Source organism: Oncorhynchus gorbuscha, linkage group LG01 (genome assembly GCF_021184085.1).
Source record: "Oncorhynchus gorbuscha isolate QuinsamMale2020 ecotype Even-year linkage group LG01, OgorEven_v1.0, whole genome shotgun sequence".
Lineage (NCBI taxonomy): Eukaryota > Metazoa > Chordata > Actinopteri > Salmoniformes > Salmonidae > Oncorhynchus > Oncorhynchus gorbuscha.
The window spans coordinates 82,480,638-82,507,623 of record NC_060173.1 but is presented as its reverse complement, the minus strand read 5'-3'; the positions used below and the strand labels follow the sequence as shown (position 1 = coordinate 82,507,623).

At 43.7% G+C, this 26,986-nt stretch overlaps 1 protein-coding gene across 11 annotated transcripts in view; it reads right to left on the bottom strand.

The window, feature by feature from the left end:
* LOC124043712 (tensin-1-like) overlaps positions 1–26,986 on the bottom strand; it is a 307,339-nt gene that overhangs the window by 90,701 nt on the left and 189,652 nt on the right. For 8 of the 11 annotated variants that reach the window (XM_046362593.1, XM_046362636.1, XM_046362612.1 and 5 more), the window contains one exon: positions 16,002–16,043. The exons of 2 other annotated variants lie outside the window; for them this stretch is intronic. In XM_046362593.1, the coding sequence (XP_046218549.1) occupies positions 16,002–16,043 (42 nt within the window). Of the gene's footprint in view, positions 1–2,602; positions 2,859–16,001; positions 16,044–26,986 lie in introns of those variants that run through there. One more of the 11 variants, XM_046362664.1, reaches the window with a different exon arrangement.

Here is a 26,986-nt window from a genome sequence, read left to right as displayed (position 1 = left end):
ACTCTCATTTCCCCCCAACACACAATATAAGAGAGGACTGCATTGTACAGTAAGTAGTCTCTGTTTTTACTTTTTACTGTCTTTGTTTTTACTCTCTTTGGGCCAGTTTCCCAGACCATTTAAGTGTTACAGTACTATACACATTACAGGTATAACTATAACGGCATTTCTATGGCTGCCCTCCCATCCACTCCCATTGAGGTCAAAGATCAGAGAGACTTATACACTCATCTTGGGAAGGGGGAGGCAGGGTCACATGAGCTCAGGTGAAGACCTGATGTTATCTATCATCATCCATTTCTTCAGTCTGGCTGAGGGTTTGGCGATATGGCCAGAATGTCATATCACTGTATTTGAAAAAAAAAATGATGGTATTACTGTATTTGACACTATTTTATGCTTTGTACATATTCTTTATGATAGTCCGTAACCCTAGGGTGGCAACATATATACTCTAAGTGATTTCTGATTGTTTTAACTTCGACCCCCCTTGCGATTTAGAGCAAAACACTTGAACTGTTGGAATCATGGAAATAGAATGACTATTCTAATTCTATAGTTAGAATATAATAGTGAGCACTTTGAATACAGTGTTGTTTGACATGTCAATTGATGAGTTAATATGACAGGGTAGGAACTAAAGTGTTGATAAGTATTTCCTAGGGGACCCTATAATCTTTGGCTACATTGAATGTTTTCTCTCTCTTAGCTACTTCATGTAGCTAACATATTCTTGCTCTGTGTATTCCTCTTTGATTTATAAGATACTGTTATACAAACAATATGATGATTTAAGTCTACACCATCACTGGTATTAATAGGCTGTATAGCTAAATATGTTTGCGCTTACTCAGTACATTTATTAGCTAGCTAGCTATTAGCATTAGTGCTAACAATTAGCATTGCACAAGATTCAGGCCCAACTTGCCAAGAAAGGATAAACTAGCTGTTTGCAGATGTAAGAAACAAACTAACTGTAGCTCAGTTGGTAGAGCATGGCGCTTGTAACGCCAGGGTAGTGGGTTCGATTCCCGGGACCACCCATACGTAGAATCTATGCACACATGACTGTAAGTCACTTTGGATAAAAGCGTCTGCTAAATGGCATATATTATTATTATTATTAATAGTGTCATTATAGAACGCTAGTGGATTTATAATAAGAAGCAAAGTGAAAACAGCATCGTTGTCATCAACATTGTTGCATGTGCTGCATTGACCATGGAGACTGAACGCAAGAGTCTCGTGGTCTAGGAACAACAAATGCACTCCTTGATTGACAGGGGGCGTGGCTAGGTCTGTGTGGAAAGCGCCATGGAGAGAGAGAGAGCCGAGAGAGATGACTCAAGTAGCGAAGTCAATTATAAACATGGACGTTACACACGGCGTATCACATTTAACAAACCAAACACTCAAATACCCTTATAGAAGATAAAGTAAAAAACCTAAACCGGTCCCTGCATTAATACCGGTATATCATAAAATACGGTATACTGCCCAGCCCTAGTCTGGCTAACCACACTAGCTCTTAGATCTCTCTTTGTCTCTACCTCTAACTCTTCTCATCTTCTCTCACTCTCTTTCTCTCCAACCCTCTCTCTCTCATTAGTACCCTGCAGAGACAATTTGTTTTGACAACTTCTATCCCTTATTCCCAAGGCCCTTTTCTTTAACAAGTCCCCCGCGTACACATGTGGCTAGGCCGATTGTAGCGACACAAAGTGTAGCCCCAACATCTGTGTCTATCTCACTCAAGCTAAATGCTTCAGTATGTCGGAACGCAGGACGGCTATTCAAGTGGAGAGAGAGAGAGAGTCACTAGAGGAGGACAGAAACAAGTGAAAGAGAGAGAAAGAGAATGAAAGGACTATCATGGGTAGGACAGATGTAACCAACAAGGCGGACCAAAACAAACAGTCTAGCCTACAGCTTGATGACTAAAAACTAAGAGGGACACTGTAAGACTGGGGACGTTGAATTGTGGGAAAGTGATTGGTTCCTAATTAGTCAAAAACAATGACTGTACAGTTTTATGAGTGTGTGTGTGTGTGTGTGGTTGGGCTGTTCTGGTGACATTCCAATACATACAGGCCTAAGTGAAATAAAAGTCTACCTATTTCCAACATTTCCTCATCACAGAACAACAACCAACTCCAAATCAAATGTCCAGACAATGTTCACTTCATCATACTCCAATCACCCCCCCCCCCCCACCTCCACCTATAACCCCTTGAGCAACAACTAGGAGGAGGGTGGGTTTGGGGAGGGTGGGTTTGGGGAGGTAGCAAGTGGGGGGTCTCCATGGAACCCTGATCAAAACCATCTGGGAGCCTGGCTTTACAAGCAGGCCTTACAAATGAACCAACAGAAAGAAAGAGGTGGGGAGAGAGGGAAAGGATGGGGGCTGGTAGGTCTAAAAAGGGAAATAAAAATACAAGTTTCACAACAAAATATCCGAGCATGGGCAGAACAGGAGGAAAGATGGGAAAACAAAAAAGAGACACAAGACAAGAGAACGGGTAATTCGTGTAGCCTACCTCGCCCCCTTCACAGGTACCCCAACCCTCTCCCTCCTCCCTTCCCTCCATTCCTTCTTTCCTACCGTCCTAAACAGGTAGCCTGTACTCCATCGCCAAGCCCCCCGTAGGGAGGACAGACGTCTTCGCAGGGACCCTCCCCGGTTCATCTCTGGAGAGGAGTGAAAATCTCTCTTCCTCTGTCCTTCTTTCGCTCTCCTGTTCCACCCTCGTCCACAAAACTCTCCCTTTCTCTTCCAGTGGAGGAATAAAGAAGAAAAAAGGTTTCCGCTATTTCGGTCGAGAGGTTCCAACGGGGCACCACATGCCTATAGCCTCCACCAGACTCCACAGAGTGTTTGCTCTCCTTCTCTCTGGGTTTGTTTTCTCCCTCTTTCCCTCCTTCCCTCCTCTCTCTCTCTCTCCCTCCCTTTCTCACACACACACACATCCTTGCCCCCCTTTCCCTCTCCAAACCACTCTTCCCTCCTTCCCTCTCCCTCTGTATCTCTTCATCTTCCCCCTCTTGGTCTCTACCTCTCCTCCCTCTCTCCTCTCTTCCATGCTGTGATTTTGTAACACTATGCCCCCATGTTCTTTCCCTCCCTAGGGTTAGACCCCTGTCAGCTGACATGCCGCCTTCACCCACTCTCTTCCTGCTCTTCATTAACCCCACTCTTTTCTTGCTCTTCATTAACCCCACTCGCTTCCTGCTCTTATTTAACCCCTTCCTGGCTGTGTGTGTGTGTGTCTGTCTGTCTGTGTGTGTGTGTGTGTGTGTGTGTGTGTGTGTGTGTGTGTGTGTGTGTGTGTGTGTGTGTGTGTGTGTGTGTGTGTGTGTGTGTGTGTGTGTGTGTGTGTGTGTGTGTGTGTGTGTGTGTGTGTGTGTGTGTGTGTGTGTGTGTGTGTGTGTGTGTGTGGTGTAAAACATGGAGTGTCCTCTTACTTGTGTGACAGGACATCCGTATAGTTCTTGATAAGGGTAAACTAACTAACAGTCCAGACTGTCACAGGCCCAACTGAACGAGGTCAGAAACAACAGCAATACCCTTTGGCTTGACATGGAAATCACAGATGACCCATATCTTGACCTAATCTCCCATGCTGTGATACCTCACTAGAGTTCTTCAATTATTGTTCAGCAGCATTTGTCTAGTCATTGAGCTTCTGTCCCAGTCCAAGTAAAGAGGGGGAAAAAACATATGACAAAACATAACAACAAAACACTAACAAAACTAGGACAGAGAAGTGGGTATTGCACATGTAGTCATATGATAAGCTCTGAGAGACTGAGGGGCCCAGGAACACTAGTGAGACTGAAAGACGTCAGTGTAACCACAGAGCTAATGCTCATGACCGGCCCTAGGAGCTACGTGTTGCAGTACACGTCCCATGATGCTGTGGGCTTTGGCAGACACTTTCTGTTCATCTGTACAGACTTCAATTATGCCCTCAGCTGGAAAAGTCAGACTCAGTATGAATCTGTGCATTGTACTATAAGCAATACGGCAGACGTACACACACACACACACACACAGATACATACACACATATACCCACAAACCTTCCCCCCACACACAACCTCCCACCTCACTCAACAGCCATACTCCCCCAAACTCGTCCACAAAACAAAGACAAATGGAGCCAAAAGGTTGACCACCTCCTCATCTCTCCTCATCCCTCCTCCTCAGACAGACAGACAGATCCTCACAGTCCATTTGTTTCAGAGGGATCTAACCCAGGATGTGCATCAGTCAGTAGATCAGGGGGATTTAGCCCACAGTGAGGCCATTAAATTAAACACGGGATGCCAGTGGTTTAAGCCCCCAACATCAATGATTGAATCATAGCTATCTGATTACATCTGAGCTTTAGCAAAATCTAAATGCATATTTATGGCCAAATAGGATTCGAGTTGTAATAGTAAGTGTGTGTATCAGATTCATGAAGTTCTGCAGTAGTGTTGTGTTTGTGCGTGCGTATGTGTATGTGTGTGTGTGTGTGTGTGTGTGTCAATTTGTTTGATTATTGGGAGAAATACTCGGACAGGAGATAAACTCACTCTGTTACCTGTGAAATTGTGAAATGTACAGTATGTATGTACACACATAGAAGTACACACACAAGATAATGGCTCACGTACAGTACATACGGTACATTAAGCATTTCCGATTATAACTGACTGCAGAGTCCCAATGGAACAAAGATAAAGTCTCGCATCAAAATTATACGTTCATCCATGTGTCTCAACCGTCAAATTTCGAAGTTGTTGCAAACGTCGAGGGATTTTTTTAAAGATAAGGGTTAAGGTTTGGGATAGGCTTAAAACAAAAATCTCAAAACAACATTTTATCACTGGATTCAAACTTGCAACCTTGGTAATCAGAGGCAGATGCTTACACCCATCTTCCATCCCTGTCCACAATCCCCGTAGCAAATCCAAAGGTAATACCCTAGTGGTCAGTTTCCATGTCAACTCCCAATGTCCTCAGACATGGATGGACGTCAAATACTGACTTGTATCGCTGGTGACCTGGCTGAGATAAATAGCATAAAAGTCTGCAGGCATGCACAAACACACACACACGCACGCACACATAGCTCTGGATAGTGCTTCATTTTCCTCCTTAAATATGGGCAGCGTCTTGGCTTGGGTCATTCAACTTTCTAGAGTTTTCCCTGTTAGTTAACACGATCAGTGTTTCCATTTACTGTGGCAATTGTGATCAAATCAATGCAATATTAGCCACTTTCAATGCAACATACTGAAACATAACGAGCAATGCAAAAGATTTTGTTGTGAAGGCACAAGGTAACGGACTAGAATTCTATTGCGCACGACTCAGCCCGTACTCTACACAGACCGATGCGGCATAACTAATCAGAGCTACGGTAGGCTTATATCAAATCAAATCACATTTTATTTGTCACATGTGCCGAATACAACAGGTGCAGACCTTACCATGATATGCTTAATTACAAGCCCCAACAATTCAGTTTTAAGAAAACAGATTTAAGAAAATATTTACTAAATAAACTAAAGTAAAATAAAAAAAATAAAAAAGTAACAAAATTAAATAACAATAGTGAGGCTTTTTACAGGGGGTACCGGTACAGAGTCAATTTGCGGGGAACAGGTTAGTTGAGGTAATTTGTACATGTAGGTAGGGGTAAAGTGACTATGCATAGATGACAAACAGCAAGTAGCAGCAGTGTAAAAACAGGAAGGGGGGGGTGTCATCAATGTAAATAGTCCAGGTGGCCATTTAATGAATTGTTCAGCAGTCTTATGGCTTGGGGGTAGAAGCTGTTAATGAGCCTTGCGGACCTAGACTTGGCGCTCTGGTACCGCTTGCCGTGCGGTAGCAGAATGAACAGTCTATGACTTGGGTGACTGGGGTCTTTTTTGGTCCTTCCTTTGACACCGCCTGGTATAGAGGTCCTGGATGGCAGGAAGCGTGGCCCCAGTGATGTACTGGGCCGTACGCACTACCCTCTATAGCGCCTTACAGTCGGATGCCGAGCAGTTGCCAAACCAGGCCGTGATGCAACTGGTCAGGATGCTCTCGATGGTGCAGCTGTATAACTTTTTGAGGATCTGAGGACCCATGCCAAATGTGTTCAGTCTCCTGGGGGGGGGGGTATTGTTGCTTCCTCTTCACAACTTTCTTTGTGTTTTTGGACCATGATAGTTTGTTGGACACCAAGGAACTTGAAACTCTCGACTTGCTCAACTACAGCTCCGTCGATGTGAATGGGGGCTCAACTACAGCCCCTTTTCCTGTAGTGCACGATCATCTCATTTGTCTCGCGAAAAATAGACCATTTTCATAAATGGATCTGTGCCATTTACTTTGAAATAGCTGTGGTCGTGAGTAGATGTGCTTGTTTTGAGATCAAAGCAAGAGCTACATGTAGCCATGTGTGTGCATTTTGTTCATATCCTTTGCTAGTTAGTGAGTTATTAGCCCAGCTATAGATCATTTGTAGTCAACAATAGGGAATTGATTGCTTCCTATAAGAGCACAAAACTTAGAGCTTTTTTTTGTCTTAAAGGGGCAGTGTTGTATTTTGAGACAGGCTTGAATAAGCTAAGTAGCCAATAGGCAGAGGGTAGCATCATTTGTCTGATTCTCTGCAATAATGGTTTGGGAATAATAATACATTGAATTATGTAAAGTGGTTTCTTGCATCAAACAACACAACAACATTTTTAGTCACCTCCTTGTCTGAAGGACAAGTGGATAAACAGATGAATGTCAAGCCCTGCATGTTTTTCAAAAGTCTCATGGAATGTAGGTCTACATTGAACACCACACATTGGCTGCTACTGTAGGCTGAATGATAGAACAGCTATTTCCATGTTAAAATGTTATGGGAGGCATTTTCTCCATAGTTTCTTTAATGGTAGGCCACTCTGGTAGTCCTACTTTATGATCAAATAGCCACAGTAGTCTACTTGGCCACTGTTAAAAATGTCACTTAAAGCAGGTACAGACCCAGTGTTCACAATAAAGTGTGCTGGAAGTTGCACAGAACTTTCACAATGTTCAATTTTGCACTCAGCAGATGTGCAATTTGCTCAGTGCCTAAAATAAATTGAGGGAACATTAGTCATAAGTCCCCATCTGTAACATGATACTTCCCTTCTCAGACTAAATAAGACCCATTCCAAACCCAAAAGGAAACGTGTCATAGGCAACCTATGCTGTATGCTTGGCTATAAAACTTGCATGGCTGGCTCTGTACTGGATACTGAATAGACCATAAAAAAAAACATACATTCACGAATGCAAACATACAACACACAACACAAATGTAGTCGTAGCAACTAATACTGACAGTCTCTCTCATTGTATGTGTGTGCACGTGTGTGGGTTAGTTCATGCATGTGTACGTTTCTGTGTGTGCGTGCATGCACGCGTTCGTTCGTTTATGCATGTGTTTACATGTGTGTGTCTGTGCGTGTGTGTCTGTGTGTGTGCACATGTTTGTACGTGCGTGTGTGTAACTGCAGGACAAAGCTCAAAGTGTCTCACTACCCCCTGAGGTTGTGTGGTCAGTGATACACCACCATATGGAATTCAGCTGAAGAGAGACTAAACGTTTATTTGGATCAACGCAGAGTGCAATTACTCATACACAACTGTGACTGGATCACCGTGTGTTTGCATGTACACTGCATATTGCATTCATTTGTTCAGTTTCTTTGTGTTTATGTGTATTTCGTTATGTTCTTTTATGAATGAACACAATAGACTAATGTGTATGTACAGTACCAGTCAAAAGTTTGGACACACCTCCAGGGTATTTCTTGATTTGGACTATTTCCTACATTGTAGAATAATAGTGAAGACATCAACACCATGAAATAACACATGGAATCATGTAGTAACCAAAAAAGTGTTAAACAAATCAAAATATATTTTATAATGGAGATTCTTCAAAGTAGCCATCCTTTGCCTTGATGACAGCTTTGCACAATCTTGGCATTCTCTCAACCAGCTTCATGAGGTAGTCACCTGGAATGCATTTCATTTAACAGGTGTGCCTTGTGAAAAGTTCATTTGTGGAATTTATTTCCTTCTTAATTTGTTTTAGTCAATCAGTTGTGTTGTGACAAGGTAGGGGTGGTATATAGAAGATAGCCCTATTTGGTAAAAGACCAAGTCCATATTATGGCAAGAATTTTCACGTTTTAGGGAAGATCCAGATGCAGACCGTGTCAAAGTAACAAAAGTGCATTAAAAAGTGTATTACTAGAACAGGGGGCAGGCAAAACGACAGGTCGAGGGCAGGCAGAGGTCAGTAAAGTCAAAAGTCCAAAAGGTACAGACCGGCAGGCAGTCTCAGGGTCATGGGCAGGCAGAGGTCAATAAAACAGGGTGGTGTGAAAAGGTACAGAATGGCAGGCAGGGTCAGGGCAGGAAGAGTGGTCAAAACCGGGAAAACTAGAAACAGACAGGTGCAAGGGGAAAACCGCTGGTAGGCTTGGCGAACAAAACGAGCTGGCAACAGATAAACAGAGAACACAGGTATAAATACACTGGGGATAATGGGGAAGATGGGCGACACCTGGAGGGGTGGAGACAAGCACAAAGACAGGTGAAACAGATTAGGTGGTGACAAAGAAGAGCTCAAATGAGCAAAGAGAACGACAGTCCATCATTACTTTAACACATGATAGGTCAGTCAATATGGAAAAATATTCAAGAACTTTTAAAGTTTCTTCATGTGCAGTTGCAAAAACCATTAAGAGCTATGATGAAACTGGTTCTCATGAGGACCACCACAGGAAAGAAAGACCCAGAGTTATCTCTACTGCAGAGGATAAGTTCATTAGAGTTACCAGCCTCAGATTGCAGCCCAAATAAAAGAAACCACTACTTAAGGACACCAATAATAAGAAGAGACTTGCTTGGGCCAAGAAACACGAGCAATGGAAATTTGACCTGTGGAAATCTGTCCTATGGTCTGATGAGTCCAAATGTGCGATTTTTGATTCCAACCTCAGTGTCTTTGTGAAGCATGGATGAGGAGGTGTGATGGTGTGGGGGTACTTTGCTGGTGACACTGTCAGTGATTTCTTTAAAATTCAAGGCACACTTAGCCAGCATGACTACCACAGCATTCTGAAGTGATATGTCATTCCATCTGGTTTGCACTTAGTGGGACTATCATTTGTTTTTCAACAGGACAATGACCCAAAACACACCTTCAGGCTTTGTAAGGGCTATTTGACCAAGGAAGGTGATGGGAGTGCTGCATCAGATGACCTGGCCTCCAGAATCACCAGACCTCAACCCAATTGAGATGGTTAGGGATGAGTTGGGCCGCAGAGTGAAGGAAAAGTAGCCAACAAGTGCTCAGCATATGTGACTCACCACGTGGATTCGGTCTTATGTAGCAACATTTGATATATATATATATATATTTTTTTTTAAACAATTGTATTCGTATTTACAGATGGCATACAAGTTTCATATTAAGGCACATGAAAAGTCACATATTCGAGAAGTTATTACTGCCAAAAAACGGCATTATGTTAAAAAAATATGTTTACATTCAAACAGCTCTCCTCTGAAGTTGTGACTTGCGACATACGCCTAGTTTCCTGAATCGGGTCACATATGTGGGAACTCCTTCAAGACTGTTGGATAATCATTCCTCATGAAGCTGGTTGAGAGAATGCCAAGAGTGTGCAAAGCTGTCATCAAGGCAAAGGGTGGCTACTTTGAAGAATCTCAAATATAAAATATAGTTTGATTTGTTTAACACTTTTTGATTACTACATGATTCTATATGTGTTATTTGATAGTTCTGATGTCTTCACTATTATTCTACAATGTATAAAATAGTACAAATAAAGAACCCTGGAATGAGTAGGTGTGTCCAAACTTTTGACTGGTAATGTATATTTTGCATATATCTGTTGTTTTTACCTGAGCAACCAAAAGCCAAAAGTATTGTGCATTGTTAAGAGCTTAAAGTCTTGGTCAATATTATTGGCTTGTATCACAATGATAATAACACAATGGAGCAAAAGCTCCTTGCTGTCCCCAGTCCAACTGGCCGTGCTGCTGCTCCAGTTTCAACTGTTCTGCCTGCAGCTATGGAATCCTGACCTGTTCACCAGACGTGCTACCTGTCCCAGACATGCTGTATTCAACTCTCTAGAGACAGCAAGAGTGGTAAAGATACTCTTAATGATTGGCTAAGAAAAGCCAACTGACATACTCCTGAGGTGCTGACTTGCTGCACCCTCGACCACTACTGTGATTATTATTATTTGACCATGCTGGTCATTTATGAACATTTGAACATCTTTGCCATGTTCTGTTATAATCTCCACCCGGCACAGCCAGAAGAGGACTGGCCACCCCTCATAGCCTGGTTCCTTTCTAGGTTTCTTTCTAGGGAGTTTTTCCTAGCCACCGTGCTTCTACACCTGCATTGCTTGCTGTTTGGTGTTTTAGGCTGTGTTTCTGTACAGCACTTTGAGATATCAGCTGATGTATGAAGGGCTATATAAATACATTTGATTTGATAAATTTGATCCCTCTCTTAAGCTTGTCATGTTTTGTCTTATATTGTCTTGTCATTTTGCTTTCCCTTCTGTTCGTTTTCCCCCTGCTGGTCTTTTTAGGTTCGTTCCCTTTTTTCTCTCTCCCTCCCTCTCTCTCTTCTCTCTATCGTTCCGTTCCTGCTCCCAGCTGTTCCTATTCCCCTAATCAATCATTTAGTCTTTCCACACCTGTTTCCTATCTTTTCCCCTGATTAGAGTCCCTATTTCTCCCCTTGTTTTCCGTTTCTGTCCTGTCGGATCCTTGTATATTGTTCACCGTGCTGTGTCTTTGTATCGCCCTGTCGTGTCGTGTTTCCCTCAGATGCTGCGTGGTGAGCAGGTGTCTGAGTCTGCTACGGTCAAGTGCCTACAGTTTATGATCGAGTCTCCAGTCTGTTCTCGTCATTACGAGTGGAATTGTTTTTTATGCTTTATTTACCGCTCCGATTTGTCTAGGAGTATTGCATATTTCCTTTACTGGATTAAAGACTCTGTTTTCGCCAAGTCGCTTTTGGGTCCTCATTCACCTGCATAACAGAAGGATCCGACCAAAGAATGGACCCAGCGACTACAGACGCTCGTAACACTGCCGTCGAGATCCAAGGAGCCATGCTCGGCAGACACGAGCAGGAATTGTCTGCTGCTCGTCTTGCCGTGGAGAACCTGGCCGCTCAGGTTTCCGACCTCTCTGGACAGTTCCAGAGTCTTCGTCTCGTGCCACCTGTTACTTCCTGGTCTGCCGAGCCTCCGGAACCTAGGGTTAATAACCCACCTTGTTACTCCGGGCAGCCCACGGAGTGCCGCTCCTTTCTCACCCAGTGTGATATTGTGTTCTCTCTCCAACCCAAAACATACTCTAGAGAGAGAGCTCGGGTTGCTTACGTCATATCACTCCTTACTGGCCGGGCTCGAGAGTGGGGCACAGCTATCTGGGAGGCAAGGGCTGATTGTTCTAACAATTACCAGAACTTTAAAGAGGAGATGATTCGGGTTTTTGACCGTTCAGTTTTTGGTAGGGAGGCTTCTAGGGCCCTGGCTTCCCTATGCCAAGGTGATCGATCCATAACGGATTACTCTATAGAGTTTCGCACTCTTGCTGCCTCTAGTGACTGGAACGAGCCGGCGCTGCTCGCTCGTTTTCTGGAGGGACTCCACGCAGTGGTTAAAGATGAGATTCTCTCCCGGGAGGTTCCTTCCAGTGTGGACTCTTTGATTGCTCTCGCCATCCGCATAGACCGACGGGTAGATCTTCGTCACCAAGCTCGTGGAAGAGAGCTCGCGTCAACGGTGTTTCCCTGCTCCGCATCGCAACCATCTCCCTCCTCTGGCTCAGAGACTGAGCCCATGCAGCTGGGAGGTATTCGCATCTCGACTAAGGAGAGGGAACGGAGGATCACCAACCGCCTGTGCCTCTATTGCGGACTTGCTGGACATTTTGTCAATTCATGTCCAGTAAAGCCAGAGCTCATCAGTAAGCGGAGGGCTACTGGTGAGCGCTACTACTCAGGTCTCTCCATCTAGATCCTGTACTACTATGTCGGTCCATCTACGCTGGACCGGTTCGGGTGCTACATGCAGTGCCTTGATAGACTCTGGGGCTGAGGGTTGTTTCATGGACGAAGCATGGGCTCGGAAACATGACATTCCTTTCAGACAGTTAGACAAGCCTACGCCCATGTTCGCCTTAGATGGTAGTCATCTTCCCAGTATCAGATTTGAGACACTACCTTTAACCCTCACAGTATCTGGTAACCACAGTGAGACTATTTCTTTTTTGATTTTTCGTTCACCTTTTACACCTGTTGTTTTGGGTCATCCCTGGCTAGTATGTCATAATCCTTCTATTAATTGGTCTAGTAATTCTATCCTATCCTTGAACGTTTCTTGTCATGTGAAGTGTTTAATGTCTGCCATCCCTCCCGTTTCTTCTGTCCCCACTTCTCAGGAGGAACCTGGCGATTTGACAGGAGTGCCGGAGGAATATCATGATCTGCGCACGGTCTTCAGTCGGTCCCGAGCCAACTCCCTTCCTCCTCACCGGTCGTATGATTGTAGTATTGATCTCCTTCCGGGGACCACTGCTCCTCGGGGTAGACTATACTCTCTGTCGGCTCCCGAACGTAAGGCTCTCGAGGATTATTTGTCTGTGTCTCTTGACGCCGGTACCATAGTGCCTTCTTCCTCTCCGGCCGGGGCGGGGTTTTTTTTTGTTAAGAAAAAGGACGGTACTCTGCGCCCCTGCGTGGATTATCGAGGGCTGAATGACATAACGGTTAAGAATCGTTATCCGCTTCCCCTTATGTCATCAGCCTTCGAGATTCTGCAGGGAGCCAGGTGCTTTACTAAGTTGGACCTTCGTAACGCTTACCATCTCGTGCGCATCAGAGAGGGGGACGAGTGGAAAACGGCGTTTAACACTCCGTTAGGGCATTTTGAGTACCGGGTTCTGCCGTTTGGTCTCGCCAATGCGCCAGCTGTTTTTCAGGCATTAGTTAATGATGTTCTGAGAGACATGCTGAACATCTTTGTTTTTGTCTACCTTGACGATATCCTGATTTTTTCACCGTCACTCGAGATTCATGTTCAGCACGTTCGACGTGTTCTCCAGCGCCTTTTAGAGAATTGTCTCTACGTGAAGGCTGAGAAGTGCTCTTTTCATGTCTCCTCCGTTACTTTTCTCGGTTCCGTTATTTCCGCTGAAGGCATTCAGATGGATTCCGCTAAGGTCCAAGCTGTCAGTGAGTGGCCCGTTCCAAGGTCACGTGTCGAGTTGCAGCGCTTTCTAGGTTTCGCTAATTTCTATCGGCGTTTCATTCGTAATTTCGGTCAAGTTGCTGCCCCTCTCACAGCTCTTACTTCTGTCAAGACGTGTTTTAAGTGGTCCGGTTCCGCCCAGGGAGCTTTTGATCTTCTAAAAGAACGTTTTACGTCCGCTCCTATCCTCGTTACTCCTGACGTCACTAGACAATTCATTGTCGAGGTTGACGCTTCAGAGGTAGGCGTGGGAGCCATTCTATCCCAGCGATTCCAGTCTGACGATAAGGTTCATCCTTGCGCTTATTTTTCTCATCGCCTGTCGCCATCTGAACGCAACTATGATGTGGGTAACCGCGAACTGCTCGCCATCCGCTTAGCCCTAGGCGAATGGCGACAGTGGTTGGAGGGCGACCGTTCCTTTTGTCGTTTGGACAGACCATAAGAACCTTGAGTACATCCGTTCTGCCAAACGACTTAATGCTCGTCAAGCTCGTTGGGCGTTGTTTTTCGCTCGTTTCGAGTTTGTGATTTCTTACCGTCCGGGTAGCAAGAACACCAAGCCTGATGCCTTATCCCGTCTTTTTAGTTCTTCTGTGGCTTCTACTGATCCCGAGGGGATTCTTCCTTATGGGCGTGTTGTCGGGTTGACAGTCTGGGGAATTGAAAGACAGGTTAAGCAAGCACTCACGCACACTGCGTCGCCGCGCGCTTGTCCTAGTAACCTTCTTTTCGTTCCTGTTTCTACTCGTCTGGCTGTTCTTCAGTGGGCTCACTCTGCCAAGTTAGCTGGTCATCCCGGCGTTCGAGGCACTCTTGCTTCTATTCGCCAGCGCTTTTGGTGGCCGACTCAGGAGCGTGACACGCGCCGTTTCGTGGCTGCTTGTTCGGACTGCGCGCAGACTAAGTCAGGTAACTCTCCTCCTGCCGGTCGTCTCAGACCGCTTCCCATTCCTTCTCGACCATGGTCTCACATCGCCCTAGACTTCATTACCGGTCTGCCTTTGTCTGCGGGGAAGACTGTGATTCTTACGGTTGTCGATAGGTTCTCTAAGGCGGCACATTTCATTCCCCTCGCTAAACTTCCTTCCGCTAAGGAGACGGCACAAATCATCATCGAGAATGTGTTCAGAATTCATGGCCTCCCGTTAGACGCCGTTTCAGACAGAGGCCCGCAATTCACGTCACAGTTTTGGAGGGAGTTCTGTCGTTTGATTGGTGCGTCCGTCAGTCTCTCTTCCGGGTTTCATCCCCAGTCTAACGGTCAAGCAGAGAGGGCCAATCAGACGATTGGTCGCATACTACGCAGCCTTTCTTTCAGAAACCCTGCGTCTTGGGCAGAACAGCTCCCCTGGGCAGAATACGCTCACAACTCGCTTCCTTCGTCTGCTACCGGGTTATCTCCGTTTCAGAGTAGTCTGGGTTACCAGCCTCCTCTGTTCTCATCCCAGCATGCCGAGTCCAGCGTTCCCTCCGCTCAAGCGTTTGTCCAACGTTGTGAGCGCACCTGGAGGAGGGTGAGGTCTGCACTTTGCCGTTACAGGGCACAGACTGTGAGAGCCGCCAATAAATGTAGGATTAAGAGTCCTAGGTATTGTTGCGGCCAGAGAGTGTGGCTTTCCACTCGCAACCTTCTTCTTACGACAGCTTCTCGTAAGTTGACTCCGCGGTTCATTGGTCCGTTCCGTGTCTCCCAGGTCGTCAATCCTGTCGCTGTGCGACTGCTTCTTCCGCGACATCTTCGTCGCGTCCATCCTGTCTTCCATGTCTCCTGTGTCAAGCCCTTTCTTCGCACCCCGTTCGTCTTCCCTCCCCCCTCCCGTCCTTGTCGAGAGCGCACCTATTTACAAGGTACGTAGGATCATGGACATGCGTTCTCGGGGACGGGGACACCAATACTTAGTGGATTGGGAGGGTTACGGTCCTGAGGAGAGGAGTTGGGTCCCGTCTCGGGACGTGCTGGACCGTTCGCTGATTGATGATTTCCTCCGTTGCCGCCAGGATTCCTCCTCGAGTGCGCCAGGAGGCGCTCGGTGAGTGGGGGGGTACTGTCATGTTTTGTCTTATATTGTCTTGTCATTTTGCTTTCCCTTCTGTTCGTTTTCCCCCTGCTGGTCTTTTTAGGTTCGTTCCCTTTTTTCTCTCTCCCTCCCTCTCTCTCTTCTCTCTATCGTTCCGTTCCTGCTCCCAGCTGTTCCTATTCCCCTAATCAATCATTTAGTCTTTCCACACCTGTTTCCTATCTTTTCCCCTGATTAGAGTCCCTATTTCTCCCCTTGTTTTCCGTTTCTGTCCTGTCGGATCCTTGTATATTGTTCACCGTGCTGTGTCTTTGTATCGCCCTGTCGTGTCGTGTTTCCCTCAGATGCTGCGTGGTGAGCAGGTGTCTGAGTCTGCTACGGTCAAGTGCCTACAGTTTATGATCGAGTCTCCAGTCTGTTCTCGTCATTACGAGTGGAATTGTTTTTTATGCTTTATTTACCGCTCCGATTTGTCTAGGAGTATTGCATATTTCCTTTACTGGATTAAAGACTCTGTTTTCGCCAAGTCGCTTTTGGGTCCTCATTCACCTGCATAACAAAGCTAACGGTTTGAGTTGTTTTAGCTAGAAAAATGAAATAACACACACCCAACCAAATAGAATATAAGATGCAGCTCAAACTCACCATAGTCTCTACATACTTCAGGGGTATGTCGTTACCAGGTGCCTAAAAGAGTAATGGGAGAGAGAGAGAGAGAGAAAGGGAGAAAAGAAGGAGAGAGAGTGAGAAAGAGAAGGTGAGACCACTGTAAATACAGTATACAACCTGCAATGGGGAAGCTTGGTTGTGATAACACCTTTTATAGACTGTTTGCATCAGCACTATTTTATATACACTACTTCACACTTGAATGGCCAATATCCTTACTATGGGGGGGGCAGGCTGTATCACATCCGGCCGTGATTGGGAGTCCAATAGGGCGGCACACAATTGGCCCAGCATCGGATTTGGCCGAGGTAGGCGTCAATGTAAATATCTGACTTGCCTAGTTAAATAAAGGTTACATTTAAAAAAAAGATGAATAAAAAATAATTCTGTGCCAATGTTTATCCCACAGTATGTGTCATAATCCAACCTTGGGCAAACATTTTTCTTTCAATTACTAATATGCAGTTGATTTAGCTCCAGAACCAACAGCGCCAAAAATGCAAACCCCACCCAATGCAATTGAAATAAAAACAAATAGTATTTGACCCAGGTCAATCTTCTGTCATGTCATATTTCTATAGTGTTTTGTCTGAAAGGGTGCTTTTCGACGACCTAGAATTCCTTAGTGACCGATCTGGGTAAAAGTGGAGCTGGTATACGCCTTGAGTGCGTAGGAGCATCCATACAACCTTTTGAGGTAAATATTTACACTAGGGCCTCTATTTTCAGCTAGCGTTAAGGCTAGTGTCAAACGCACGCTCTTTGGCAACTTTGACCAGCGCTATGCTATTTTCCACACCCTACTTTCCACTTTCATCTGTTGGACCTAACTGTCAAATCGTAGAGATCAGCTTGAATGAAGCCTGGCTATTTGCCTGTTATTTTATCTTTCACCTGGCAAAGTCACTAACAGGCGATGGTGATGGTAGGCTAATCTTATTATTTGGGCAATAATGTCCAATAATCGAACATGCAATGCATTTAAAAAATGTCAATGCAAGGTGTGTCGACAAATATGTCCATGTTGAAGCCAATAAAAACAAGATTGGCAACATGTTTGTTATAACTAGGCTTATTGTAGGGTTACTGTATTTATTTAATAAACTATCTTCAATGGATGGGACAAACATCCATGCCTCCTGCCAGAGAGCCCTGAGGCCTATGCGTGCACACATTGCCTTATGCTCATTGAATGATAGAGGTGATTTACGATATCATGCTTCTGACCTGATCCAATTTAGAAATATTGTGGCTGTTTAAAAAAAGACATGGATTGTTTTTAATTTAATTTGATGAAAAACCAATCTCATTAGAAAGATTAACCATCCATGGGTTTATGCTGAGAAAGCAAATGGCTCAATTGCAATGCAATTTTATCTGCTATTTCGGGAGAAGTGCAAAAATGATCTGTAAGATGGTTCAATGATGTTTGTATGTTTAAAAAATATGTTGGATAAGTATAAAGGTGAGTGGGTATCCCCCATTTCTCTATATATTGGATATTTGTCAAGCTCCTGTGAAAAGTTTGCATTTGTGTAAAACCCTCCATAGTCTAAGAGGCCTTGTCTGTATTATACGCTCACAGGGAGCAACTACAGTGGCTTGCAAAAGTGCCTCATCCCCTTGGCATTTTTCCTATTTAGTTGTTTTACAACTTGGAATTAAAATAAGACTTTTTGGGGGTTTGTATCATTTGATTTACACAACATGCCTACCACTTCGAAGATGCTAAATCTTTTTTCTTGTGAAACAAGAACATTTGAGCGTGCATAACTATTCACCCCACAAAAGTCAATACTTTGTAGAGCCACCTTTTGCAGCAATTACAGCTGCAAGTCTCTTGGTGTATGTCTCTATAAGCTTGACACATCTAGTCACTGGGATTTTTGCCCATTCTTCAAAGCAACTGCTCCTTCAAGTTGGATGGGTTCCGTTGGTGTACAGCAATCTTAAAGTCATACCACAGATTCTTAATTGAATTGAGGTCTAGGCTTTGACTAGGCCATTCCAAGACATTTAAATGGTTCCCATTAAACCAGTCGAGTGTTGCTTTAGAAGTATGCTTAGAATCATTGTCCTGCTGGAAGGTGAACCTCCGTCCTAGTCTCAAATCTCTGGGAGACTAAAACAGGTTTCCCTCAAGAATTTCCCTGTATTTTGCGGTGTCCATCATTCCTTCAATTCTGACCAGTTTCCCAGTCCCTACCGATGAAAAACATGCTTCACTGTGGGGGTGGTGTTCTCAGTCAGGGTGATGAGAGGTGTTGTGTTTGCCCCAGACGTAGCATTTTCCCTGATGGCCAAAAAGATACATTTTAGTCTCATCTGACCAGAGTACCTTATGTTTGGGGAGTCTCCCACATGCCTTTTAGCGAACACCAAATGTGTTTGCTTATTTTTTTCTTTAAGCAATGTCTTTTTTCTGGCTACTCTTCCGTAAAGCCCAGCTCTGTGGAGTGTATGGCTTAAAGTGGTCCTATGGGCAGATACTCCAATCATCGCTGTGGAGCTTTGCAGCTCCTTCAAGGTTATCTTTGGTCTCTATGTTAACTCTCTGATTAATGCCCTCCTTGCCTGGTCCATGAATTTTGGTGGGCGGCTCTCTCTTGGCAGGTTTTGATATTTTGATTTGTTTAACACTTTTTTGGTAACTACATGATTCCATATGTGTCATTTCATAGTTTTTATGTCTTCACTATTATTCTACAATGTAGAAAATAATACAATAAAGAACCCTGGAATGAGTAGGTGTGTCCAAACTTTTGACTGGTAATGTATATTATGCATATATCTGTTCTTTTTACCTGAGCAACAGAAAGCCAAAAGTATTGGGCATTGTTAAGAGCTTAAAGTCTTGGTCAAGATTCTTAGAGGCTATTTTGAAGAATCTCAAATATAAAAAACATACAAATTTGTTAAGGGTGTGTACTGGAAGGGGAAGTCAGGTGCAGGAGAGAAGAGTGTAGTGAACAGGCACACTTTTTATTCCAGTCCAACAAAAGCACAAAAGTACATAAAGTAAAGTACATGTGCTTAAACATGGAACATAGACAAAAAGTATGGCACGTAACAATACCCATGTAACATAAATAGAATTTCACACAAAGACATGGAGGGGAACAGAGGACTAAATACATGCAGTGTGATTTGGGAATGAAAACCAGATGTGTATGGAACAAGACAAAACAAATGGAAATATGAAAAATGGATCGGCAATGGCTAGAAAGCCGGTGACGATGATCGCCGAACGTCGCCCGAACAAAGAAAGGAGCCGACTTCGGCGGAAGTCATGACACTTTTTTGGTTACTACATTATTCCATATGTGTTATTTCATAGTTTTGATGTCTTCACTATTATTGTACAATGTAGAAAATAGTAAAAAATAAAGAAAAAATGTGGAATGATTAGGTGTGTCCAAACTCTTGACTGATACTGTATTTGTTTTAATAGAAAATGTTATACATTTCAAAAATAAATATATATATTTTATATATAATTTTATTTAAAAAATGTAACCCATTTTTCTACCCAATTAGTAAATACAGTCTTGTCCCATCGCTGCAACTCCCGTACGGACTCGGGAGAGGTTGAGAGCCATGTGTCTTCCGAAAACACAACCCTGCCAAGCTGCACTGCTTCTTGACACACTGCTCGCTTCACTCAGAAGCCAGCTGCACCAATGTGTCGGAGGAAACACCATACAACTGGCGACCGGGTCAGCGTGCATGCGCCCAGCCTGCCACAGGAGTCGCTAGATCGCAATGGGACGAGGACATCCCGGCCAAAACCTCCCCTAACCCGGACGACGTTGGGCCAATTGTGCCCCGAGTCTGAGTTTCTCTGACATGGCCGGCTGTGACACAGCCCGGGATCAAACCCGGGTCCCTAGTGATGCCTTAAGCACTGCGGTGCAGTGCTTTAGACCTCCGTTTCACTCGGGAGACTCTGTAAATACACAACTTGAAGCAACCACATATTCAGCCATGGAGCAAGTTCTGATTGGCCAGTGAGGAATAAAGCCTTGACACAATTTGTTCATTTATCAAAACCCAGTCGTTTTGCGTCACCACCAGCTACTGCGCACATAATTTTAGTTGTAAAAATACAGATACGCACCCTCAAATCTGTAGCGGCACCGCCAGCACCAAGTTTGTTAAAATAGTGCCCTAAGAGACACATCTCTTCTGTTAGCCCAGCCCAGAGACCATCTCCATCCCCACTGCTGCAACACACCCATCACAACCATTTACAGCCATGGAGAGAGTGAGAGAGAGAGAATGAGAGAGTGAGAGAGACAGAGAGCGCGAGAGATGTCCAAAAACATTGTTTATTTATAATGACCCAGGCCTCAAGGAATCCATGATGTCATCGGTCAGGGTGGCTCTGGCTAGCTTCAAATTGTTAAGAGTGATATGAGGAGCCAAGGAGTGGGACGATAGCCTATATACACACAAACTATGTAAGAAGACCGGAATTCAATAGTAAAGCAGTGCGTATCAAAGCCTTCTGCGCTGGGTTCAAAAAACTAGGACTTGGAACGATATGGGATGTATGATTCAAATGTATAATACAGCTACAGACACCACCACGAAGGATATGTGTGCAAGTGTGCAAATTATCCGTCTCATTGACTCAAAGGGTTACAGTTAGGGGTTCATAGTTCACAGAACAGAACAGTTATAACACTAAGGGAACAGTCCAACACATCATTTGGTGAGTATAGCCTACAAATCCCGCCAAGTTCAGACAGCGCCTGAAAGAGACAATACTTGGTCCTGTGTGGATTATTTGGCAAGACTGTGGGGCTTGCAATACCATGGATGAGGGTTCATTTGCCACAAGGATCACATACACATACAATAAATTTATGCACTGTAAGTTATTTTGGAGAAAAGTATCTGCTAAGTTTAGTTTAGTTTATTAGTATCCCCATTAGCTATTGCGCGTACAGCAGCTACTGTTCCTTGAGTCCACATAAAATGTACAAATACATGACAAAGTACAGAGACAACAAGAGACAACATAAATACTATTTACACAGTATTCATATATACATATTCATATTATTATATACAGTACTGTTGAATTAGATATTTAGAAAGAGGAGAGGCACTGGGGATACAATACACTACATGACCAAAAGTATGTGGACACCTGGTCGGTCGAACATCTCATTCCAAAATCATGGGCATTAATATGGAACAATTTGACGAACTGACTTGTTGGAAAGGTGGCATCCTATGACGTTGCCATTTGAATGTCACTGAGCTCTTCAGTAAAGACATTGTACTGTCAATGTTTGTCTATGGAGATTGAATGGCTGTGTGCTCAATTTTATACACCTGTCAGCAACGGGTGTGGCTGAAATAGCTGAATCAACTCATTTGAAGGGGTGTCCACATACTTTTGTATATATAGTGTATGTTAAACTTGCTTCTGCCTGAGTAACGTCTGGTGGCAGAGGGTTCCACGATGACACGCCTCTATACATGACTGGGCAATGCATTAAATCTGTTTTTGGTTTGGGTACCGTGAAGAAACTGGTATGTCTGGTGGGCTATGTATGTCTGTTTAAAGTGCATGCAATGCCATGAGGGATACCACACTGTACAAGCTTCCATTGAATAATACTCTGTAGTTCTATTGGATAAGTAACTCTCCAACCATGTGATACAAGTGGTTAGGCATTTTCAACACACAAATATTTATTGAAAAGACCAGAAGAGAAGTAGTCAATTTCTCCACAACCCTCAACCATGCAAGACTATCATGCATGTTGTAGATGTTAGTTCTGTGTGTGGAGATAAGGGGAAGGCGTGCTGCTTTGTTTTAAGCCAGCTGCAGCTTTGCTAGGTCTTTCTATGCTGCACCCGACAATATTACTGGACAGTAATCAAGATGGGACAAGATCAAAGCCTGAACAATTAGTACAGTTTATATTTGTGTCAAAAATGCAGAAGAATATTGTTTATAACAGACAAACCTCTCCCCATCTTCACAACAACTTTGTCAATATGACTTGGCCATTATAACTGACCATCTTGTTCAATGGTTACACTCTTTCTCCAGTTGAGGTTTAGGTCCAAGAGAATGCTTTGAATCAAAACCATGCTTTTGGTTTTTGATGTATTTAAGACCAGTTAATTACACATTCTAACACTGACTGTAACTCCTTGCTAAGATTCTCAGTGAGATCATTGGCTGAAGGTGCTGATGTGTAGGTGTGCAAACATGTAAGACAAGTGGCAAATCATTTGTAAAAATAGAGAAGAGTAACAGCCCAAGGCAAGTACCATGAGGGATACCACACTGTAAAGCATTCATTGAAGAATACTAGTTCTATTGGATAAGTAACTCTCCAACCATGTGATGGCAGGTGATGTAAAGCCATAAATAAGTGAGATTTTCTTCAATAAGAAATTATGATAAATAACATCAAAGGCTGCACTGAAATCTAACGATACAGAATATAACACCATAACCCAAATATGAGGAAAAAGCCAAAAGATCAAAACAACAAACTACAAATAATAAAATACACTACTGATCCAAATGTAGGAGTGTCACGCTATCTCTGGTTGGCCAAGTTGGCTAAATTGTCTCCTCTAGTGAGAAGGCGTGTCAGCTAGGGGAAATTTCTTGGTAATGGACAAGAAAACACGTAGTGATTCTCGCAACAGTACAACTGGTCTGTGAATTTGTATCCAGGCCAAATTCCATGGCCAGACATTTTCTTCCCAAAACAACGTTTGGCCACACCGCCCTATTGTAATAGAGAGCCTGGAGTCTAGTTACCGAACAAAGGCCTGTGTGAGATCATACTGTACACACACATACTGTAAACATCTGTGTGTGTACAGTACACATGCTTTTACATGGTTTTCATTGTGTAGTGTCACAGTATGTAGAGGTCCAACTCACAAAACACAGCTGGTTAGAAGAAAGACAGATGTGGAAAGGCATTGAAATGGTATTCTAGCCATAATGTTATACCGTGAAAACTATGACAAAACAGACAGAGGCTCGGTATGAAGTCGAAAGTTAGATCGAAAGGTGTGATGTCACAGACTGGATTTATTGTGTCTTACAGAGGAGTTGGGACAACATAGACTGGGGGTATGAGGTCATAGACACTGAGCTGGAAGGTTAGAGGCAGAATATGTGATGTCAGAGAGACTGTTGGTATGATATCATAGAGACTGTGTGCATATGAGACTGACTGTGTGTGTGGTCTCATAAACTGAGAGTGCAAAAGGTCATAGAGACATGTGGGTATGAGATCATAGAGACTGATAGGGTATAGCAATAGGTAGGGTACAGCAAATTGACTGCAGAAGTCCAAACAGATATAATATTTGAGTAAAACATAATAATTTCAAACCTTGCTTACATTTGTAAACGATCACATAGATTATGTGTGGGAATACTTTGGAACAGGTTTCCTAAATTAAAATAACTTAGAGCTGATTTTCTGGTGTTCTTACAGTTTTTTTATGTCCAACAATAAATAACTAAAATATACAGTATACATACATTTTTTTGCTCAGAAAACGTTGGGGGCCAAATAAAATCACACGTGGGCCAAATTCAGCCCTCGGGCCACCAGTTGAGGAACCCTGTCATAGAGACTGAAGGGGTATGAGGTCATAGAGACTGAGTGGGTATACTCCAAGTCGATATTAATGTAATAATAAGAAATTCCCCTCAACCATGCCCACAAATTGAGGAAAACAAATATTTTTTCCCATTCATCCCCACTGTAAACGAGCCAACTTCATCGTCAATTTATTTTATTCTGCAGAAATAACAAAACATGCCAAAAAAAGCTGCTGTGTTGTTCAATGTACGTACCCAGCTATGTGTGAAAACATTTCATCACAGGTAAGACATTTAACTATTTTTAGCTGTATCATCCATTTGTTTGTGCTATTGGTCTTGGCTAGCTTAATGTTCTGGTAGGTAGCTAGCTAGCACTCACTCATGTGGCTGCCAGCACCATCATGAAAAGGGGAATGAGGGATACTGGTACAACATTACGTTTTTCAAAATAGTGAGAAAAGTCAGGAGCAGGCAGTGTTAATAAGTCATCTTTAGACATGTTGTACTTTTCATAAATGTAGTTTTGTAATTTACTAAAACAAGCAGACAAGAAAATTTTGGAAAAGGTCAAGTTTTTGCTGTGAGCCAATTGGGCGACCTAGGTAACCACATATTGTTTTCTCCACAGGCGGGCATGGCCGCGACGTTCTGTCGAATACCGACTGGGACTATGAGGTCAGAAAGACTGAGTATGTATGAGGTCATATAGACTGAGTGGGTATTAGGCCAGAGAGACTGTGGGTATGACGTCATAGACTGAGAGGGTATGAGGTCAGGGAGACTGGGTGGGTATGATGTCAGAGAGTCTAGAGACTGAGTGGGTAATAGGGTGTCATAGAGACTGAGTGGAAGGTCATAAAGACAGAGTGGGTATGAGGTCAGAGACTGATGGGATTTGATGTCATAAAGACTGAGCGGGTATGAGGTCAAAGAAAGGCCTGGACACCTGACTTAATCACATGCAATTGCAGTGTGTCTGTGATAAGTGTGTCTGTGACATAAACATGTAAGGCCAGTATTCAGTCCATGTGCAACTCACATGGACTGTACATAGAGCCAGCCTTCTTTGATAGATTCACATAACTCAAATAATTATAAGTCTTGGAAGCGCCCAAGAAGAAAGGTACAGTGTAGGGAGTTTCCCAGTGTGAGGACACAAATATACCCAAACAGAGTCTCCTTGGAAATTACACACAGCTAAATATAATCACCAGGCCAGCTCATTTAGATGCCACATCTCTAGCGAATTCAGCTAGAGATGGCCAGTCTGGATCCAAACTAGGAGCTAAACTTTGTGTGTGTGTGTGTGTGTGTGTGTGTGTGTGTGTGTGTGTGTGTGTGTGTGTGTGTGTGTGTGTGTGTGTGTGTGTGTGTGTGTGTGTGTGTGTGTGTGTGTGTGTGTGTGTGTGTGTGTGTGTGTGTGTGTGTTGTGGGCAGACTCATGGCCCAGGGTATGTACTACATCTCTCATCTCTTTCTCCCTCCTTCCTCCCTGCTCTCCTTCCTCCTTCCTTCCTACTCTCCTTTCTTCCTCCTTCCTACCTCCCTCCCTCCTTCCTACTCTCCATCCTCTGTCGTTCCTTTCTACTCTCCTTCCTCCCTCCTTCCTACTCTCCTTCCTCGCTCCTTCCTTCCTACTCTCCTTCCTCCCTCCTTCCTACTCTCCTTCCTCCCTCCTTCCTACCTCCCTCCCTCCTTCCTACTCTCCATCCTCTGTCGTTCCTTTCTACTCTCCTTCCTCCCTCCTTCCTACTCTCCTTCCTTCCTACTCTCCTTCCTCCCTCCTTCCTACTCTCCTTCCTCCCTCCTTCCTACTCTCCTTCCTCCTTCCTACTCTCCTTCCTCCTTCCTACTCTCCTACCTCCCTCCCTCCTTCCTACTCTCCTTCCTCCCTCCTTCCTTCCTACTCTCCTTCCTCTCTCCTTCCTTCCTACTCTCCTTCTATCTTTATTATATCCCTATATGGTCACCTCAATGTTTTTGCTAGACCATGGTGCTCTTTTGAGATTTCAAAATACATACTGTACCATCTGCGTTGGTCTACGTTTTATGAATACATCCTGTACAGTCACAATATATAAAAACTCCTCATGATGCTGTGTGTATATGTGTAAATTGAACTGTTGATACTAAAACCTTGATTTCCAATTCATTTTGTTTTTGGTCTGAGCAATGTCGTTCCCAGTTTTCTTTAATGAAAAGGAGAGATGAAAAGCATGGGTGAATGCAGAATCACAGGCTATTTACCCCTAAATCATTTTGGAAAGCCTAATTTGCGAAGTTATGAAACACGTCAAAACGTATACGTTTTTTAAGGGTTTTCACATTCTTTGCATGACATTCTACAGATTTATGCCCCAATGAAAATTCCTCAATCCATGCAGGTTCAAAAATGTATCCCATCAAGGGAGCATGTGCTTTCCTTTACATTTATTACTTGGGATTGTAAAAAATGGCCTGTTTCATTCTCACGTGTTCTCCCATAATCATTTGTTTCTAGACAGAAAGCAGTATAGTTATGGTAGAGAGGGAAAATGTACAATCGACGAGTTGAGTAAAATGATCTAACGCTACATTGCCTCCTGCTGGTGAGGATAGGAACTGCATCCTAAATACAAAGCAAGGCTACTGGAATTCAGGCCTAACCAATCTCTAGTGTCAAACTCATTCCATGGAGGGCTGAAAGTCTGCTGGTTTTGGTTATTTCCTTTTAATTTGTGTTCAAAGAAGACTCAGACAACCAGGTGAGGGGAGTTCCTAACTAATCATGACCTTAATTGACCAATCAAGTGCAAGAGAGGAGTGAAAATCTGCGGACAATCGGCCCTCTATAGAATGATTTTGACACGTGCTCTAGACCCTACCCTCTTGACAGTTGTGTAGATCTGAAAGGATTGGATGGGTGTATTTTATGGCAGAAATGTCACCTTTCAGAACTACATGAAGTGTGTACTGGGGTTTAACGTCTAGGGGCTGTCTGGACAGCCTTCAATGTTTTAAAAATGGAACTTTAACCCCCCTGCCAAGCATGCTTTCTTAAACCACGGAGCTCAAGACATCTTTCAACTTCTCACACATGAATACAGTTTTATTTATGCTTCTGTCAACAACATTGAACATTTAGTTTTGGCACAGTCATGAGGGAGGCAACAGAAAGAAACTGTTTGTTTACTAAAATAAGGACAGGACGGCTGTTTGGCAGGAGACAAAGTAGACGTGAGTTTCCTGTCAAAGCCCTCTTATGTCTGACACCTAAAAAGGCAATGCTGTTTCGCCTGTCTCAAAGCTGCATCCAAGCCAGTTACAGGTTGATTTAAAACCCTAGGTTGACGTCCAGACAATGCTGAATATGTGATGATTA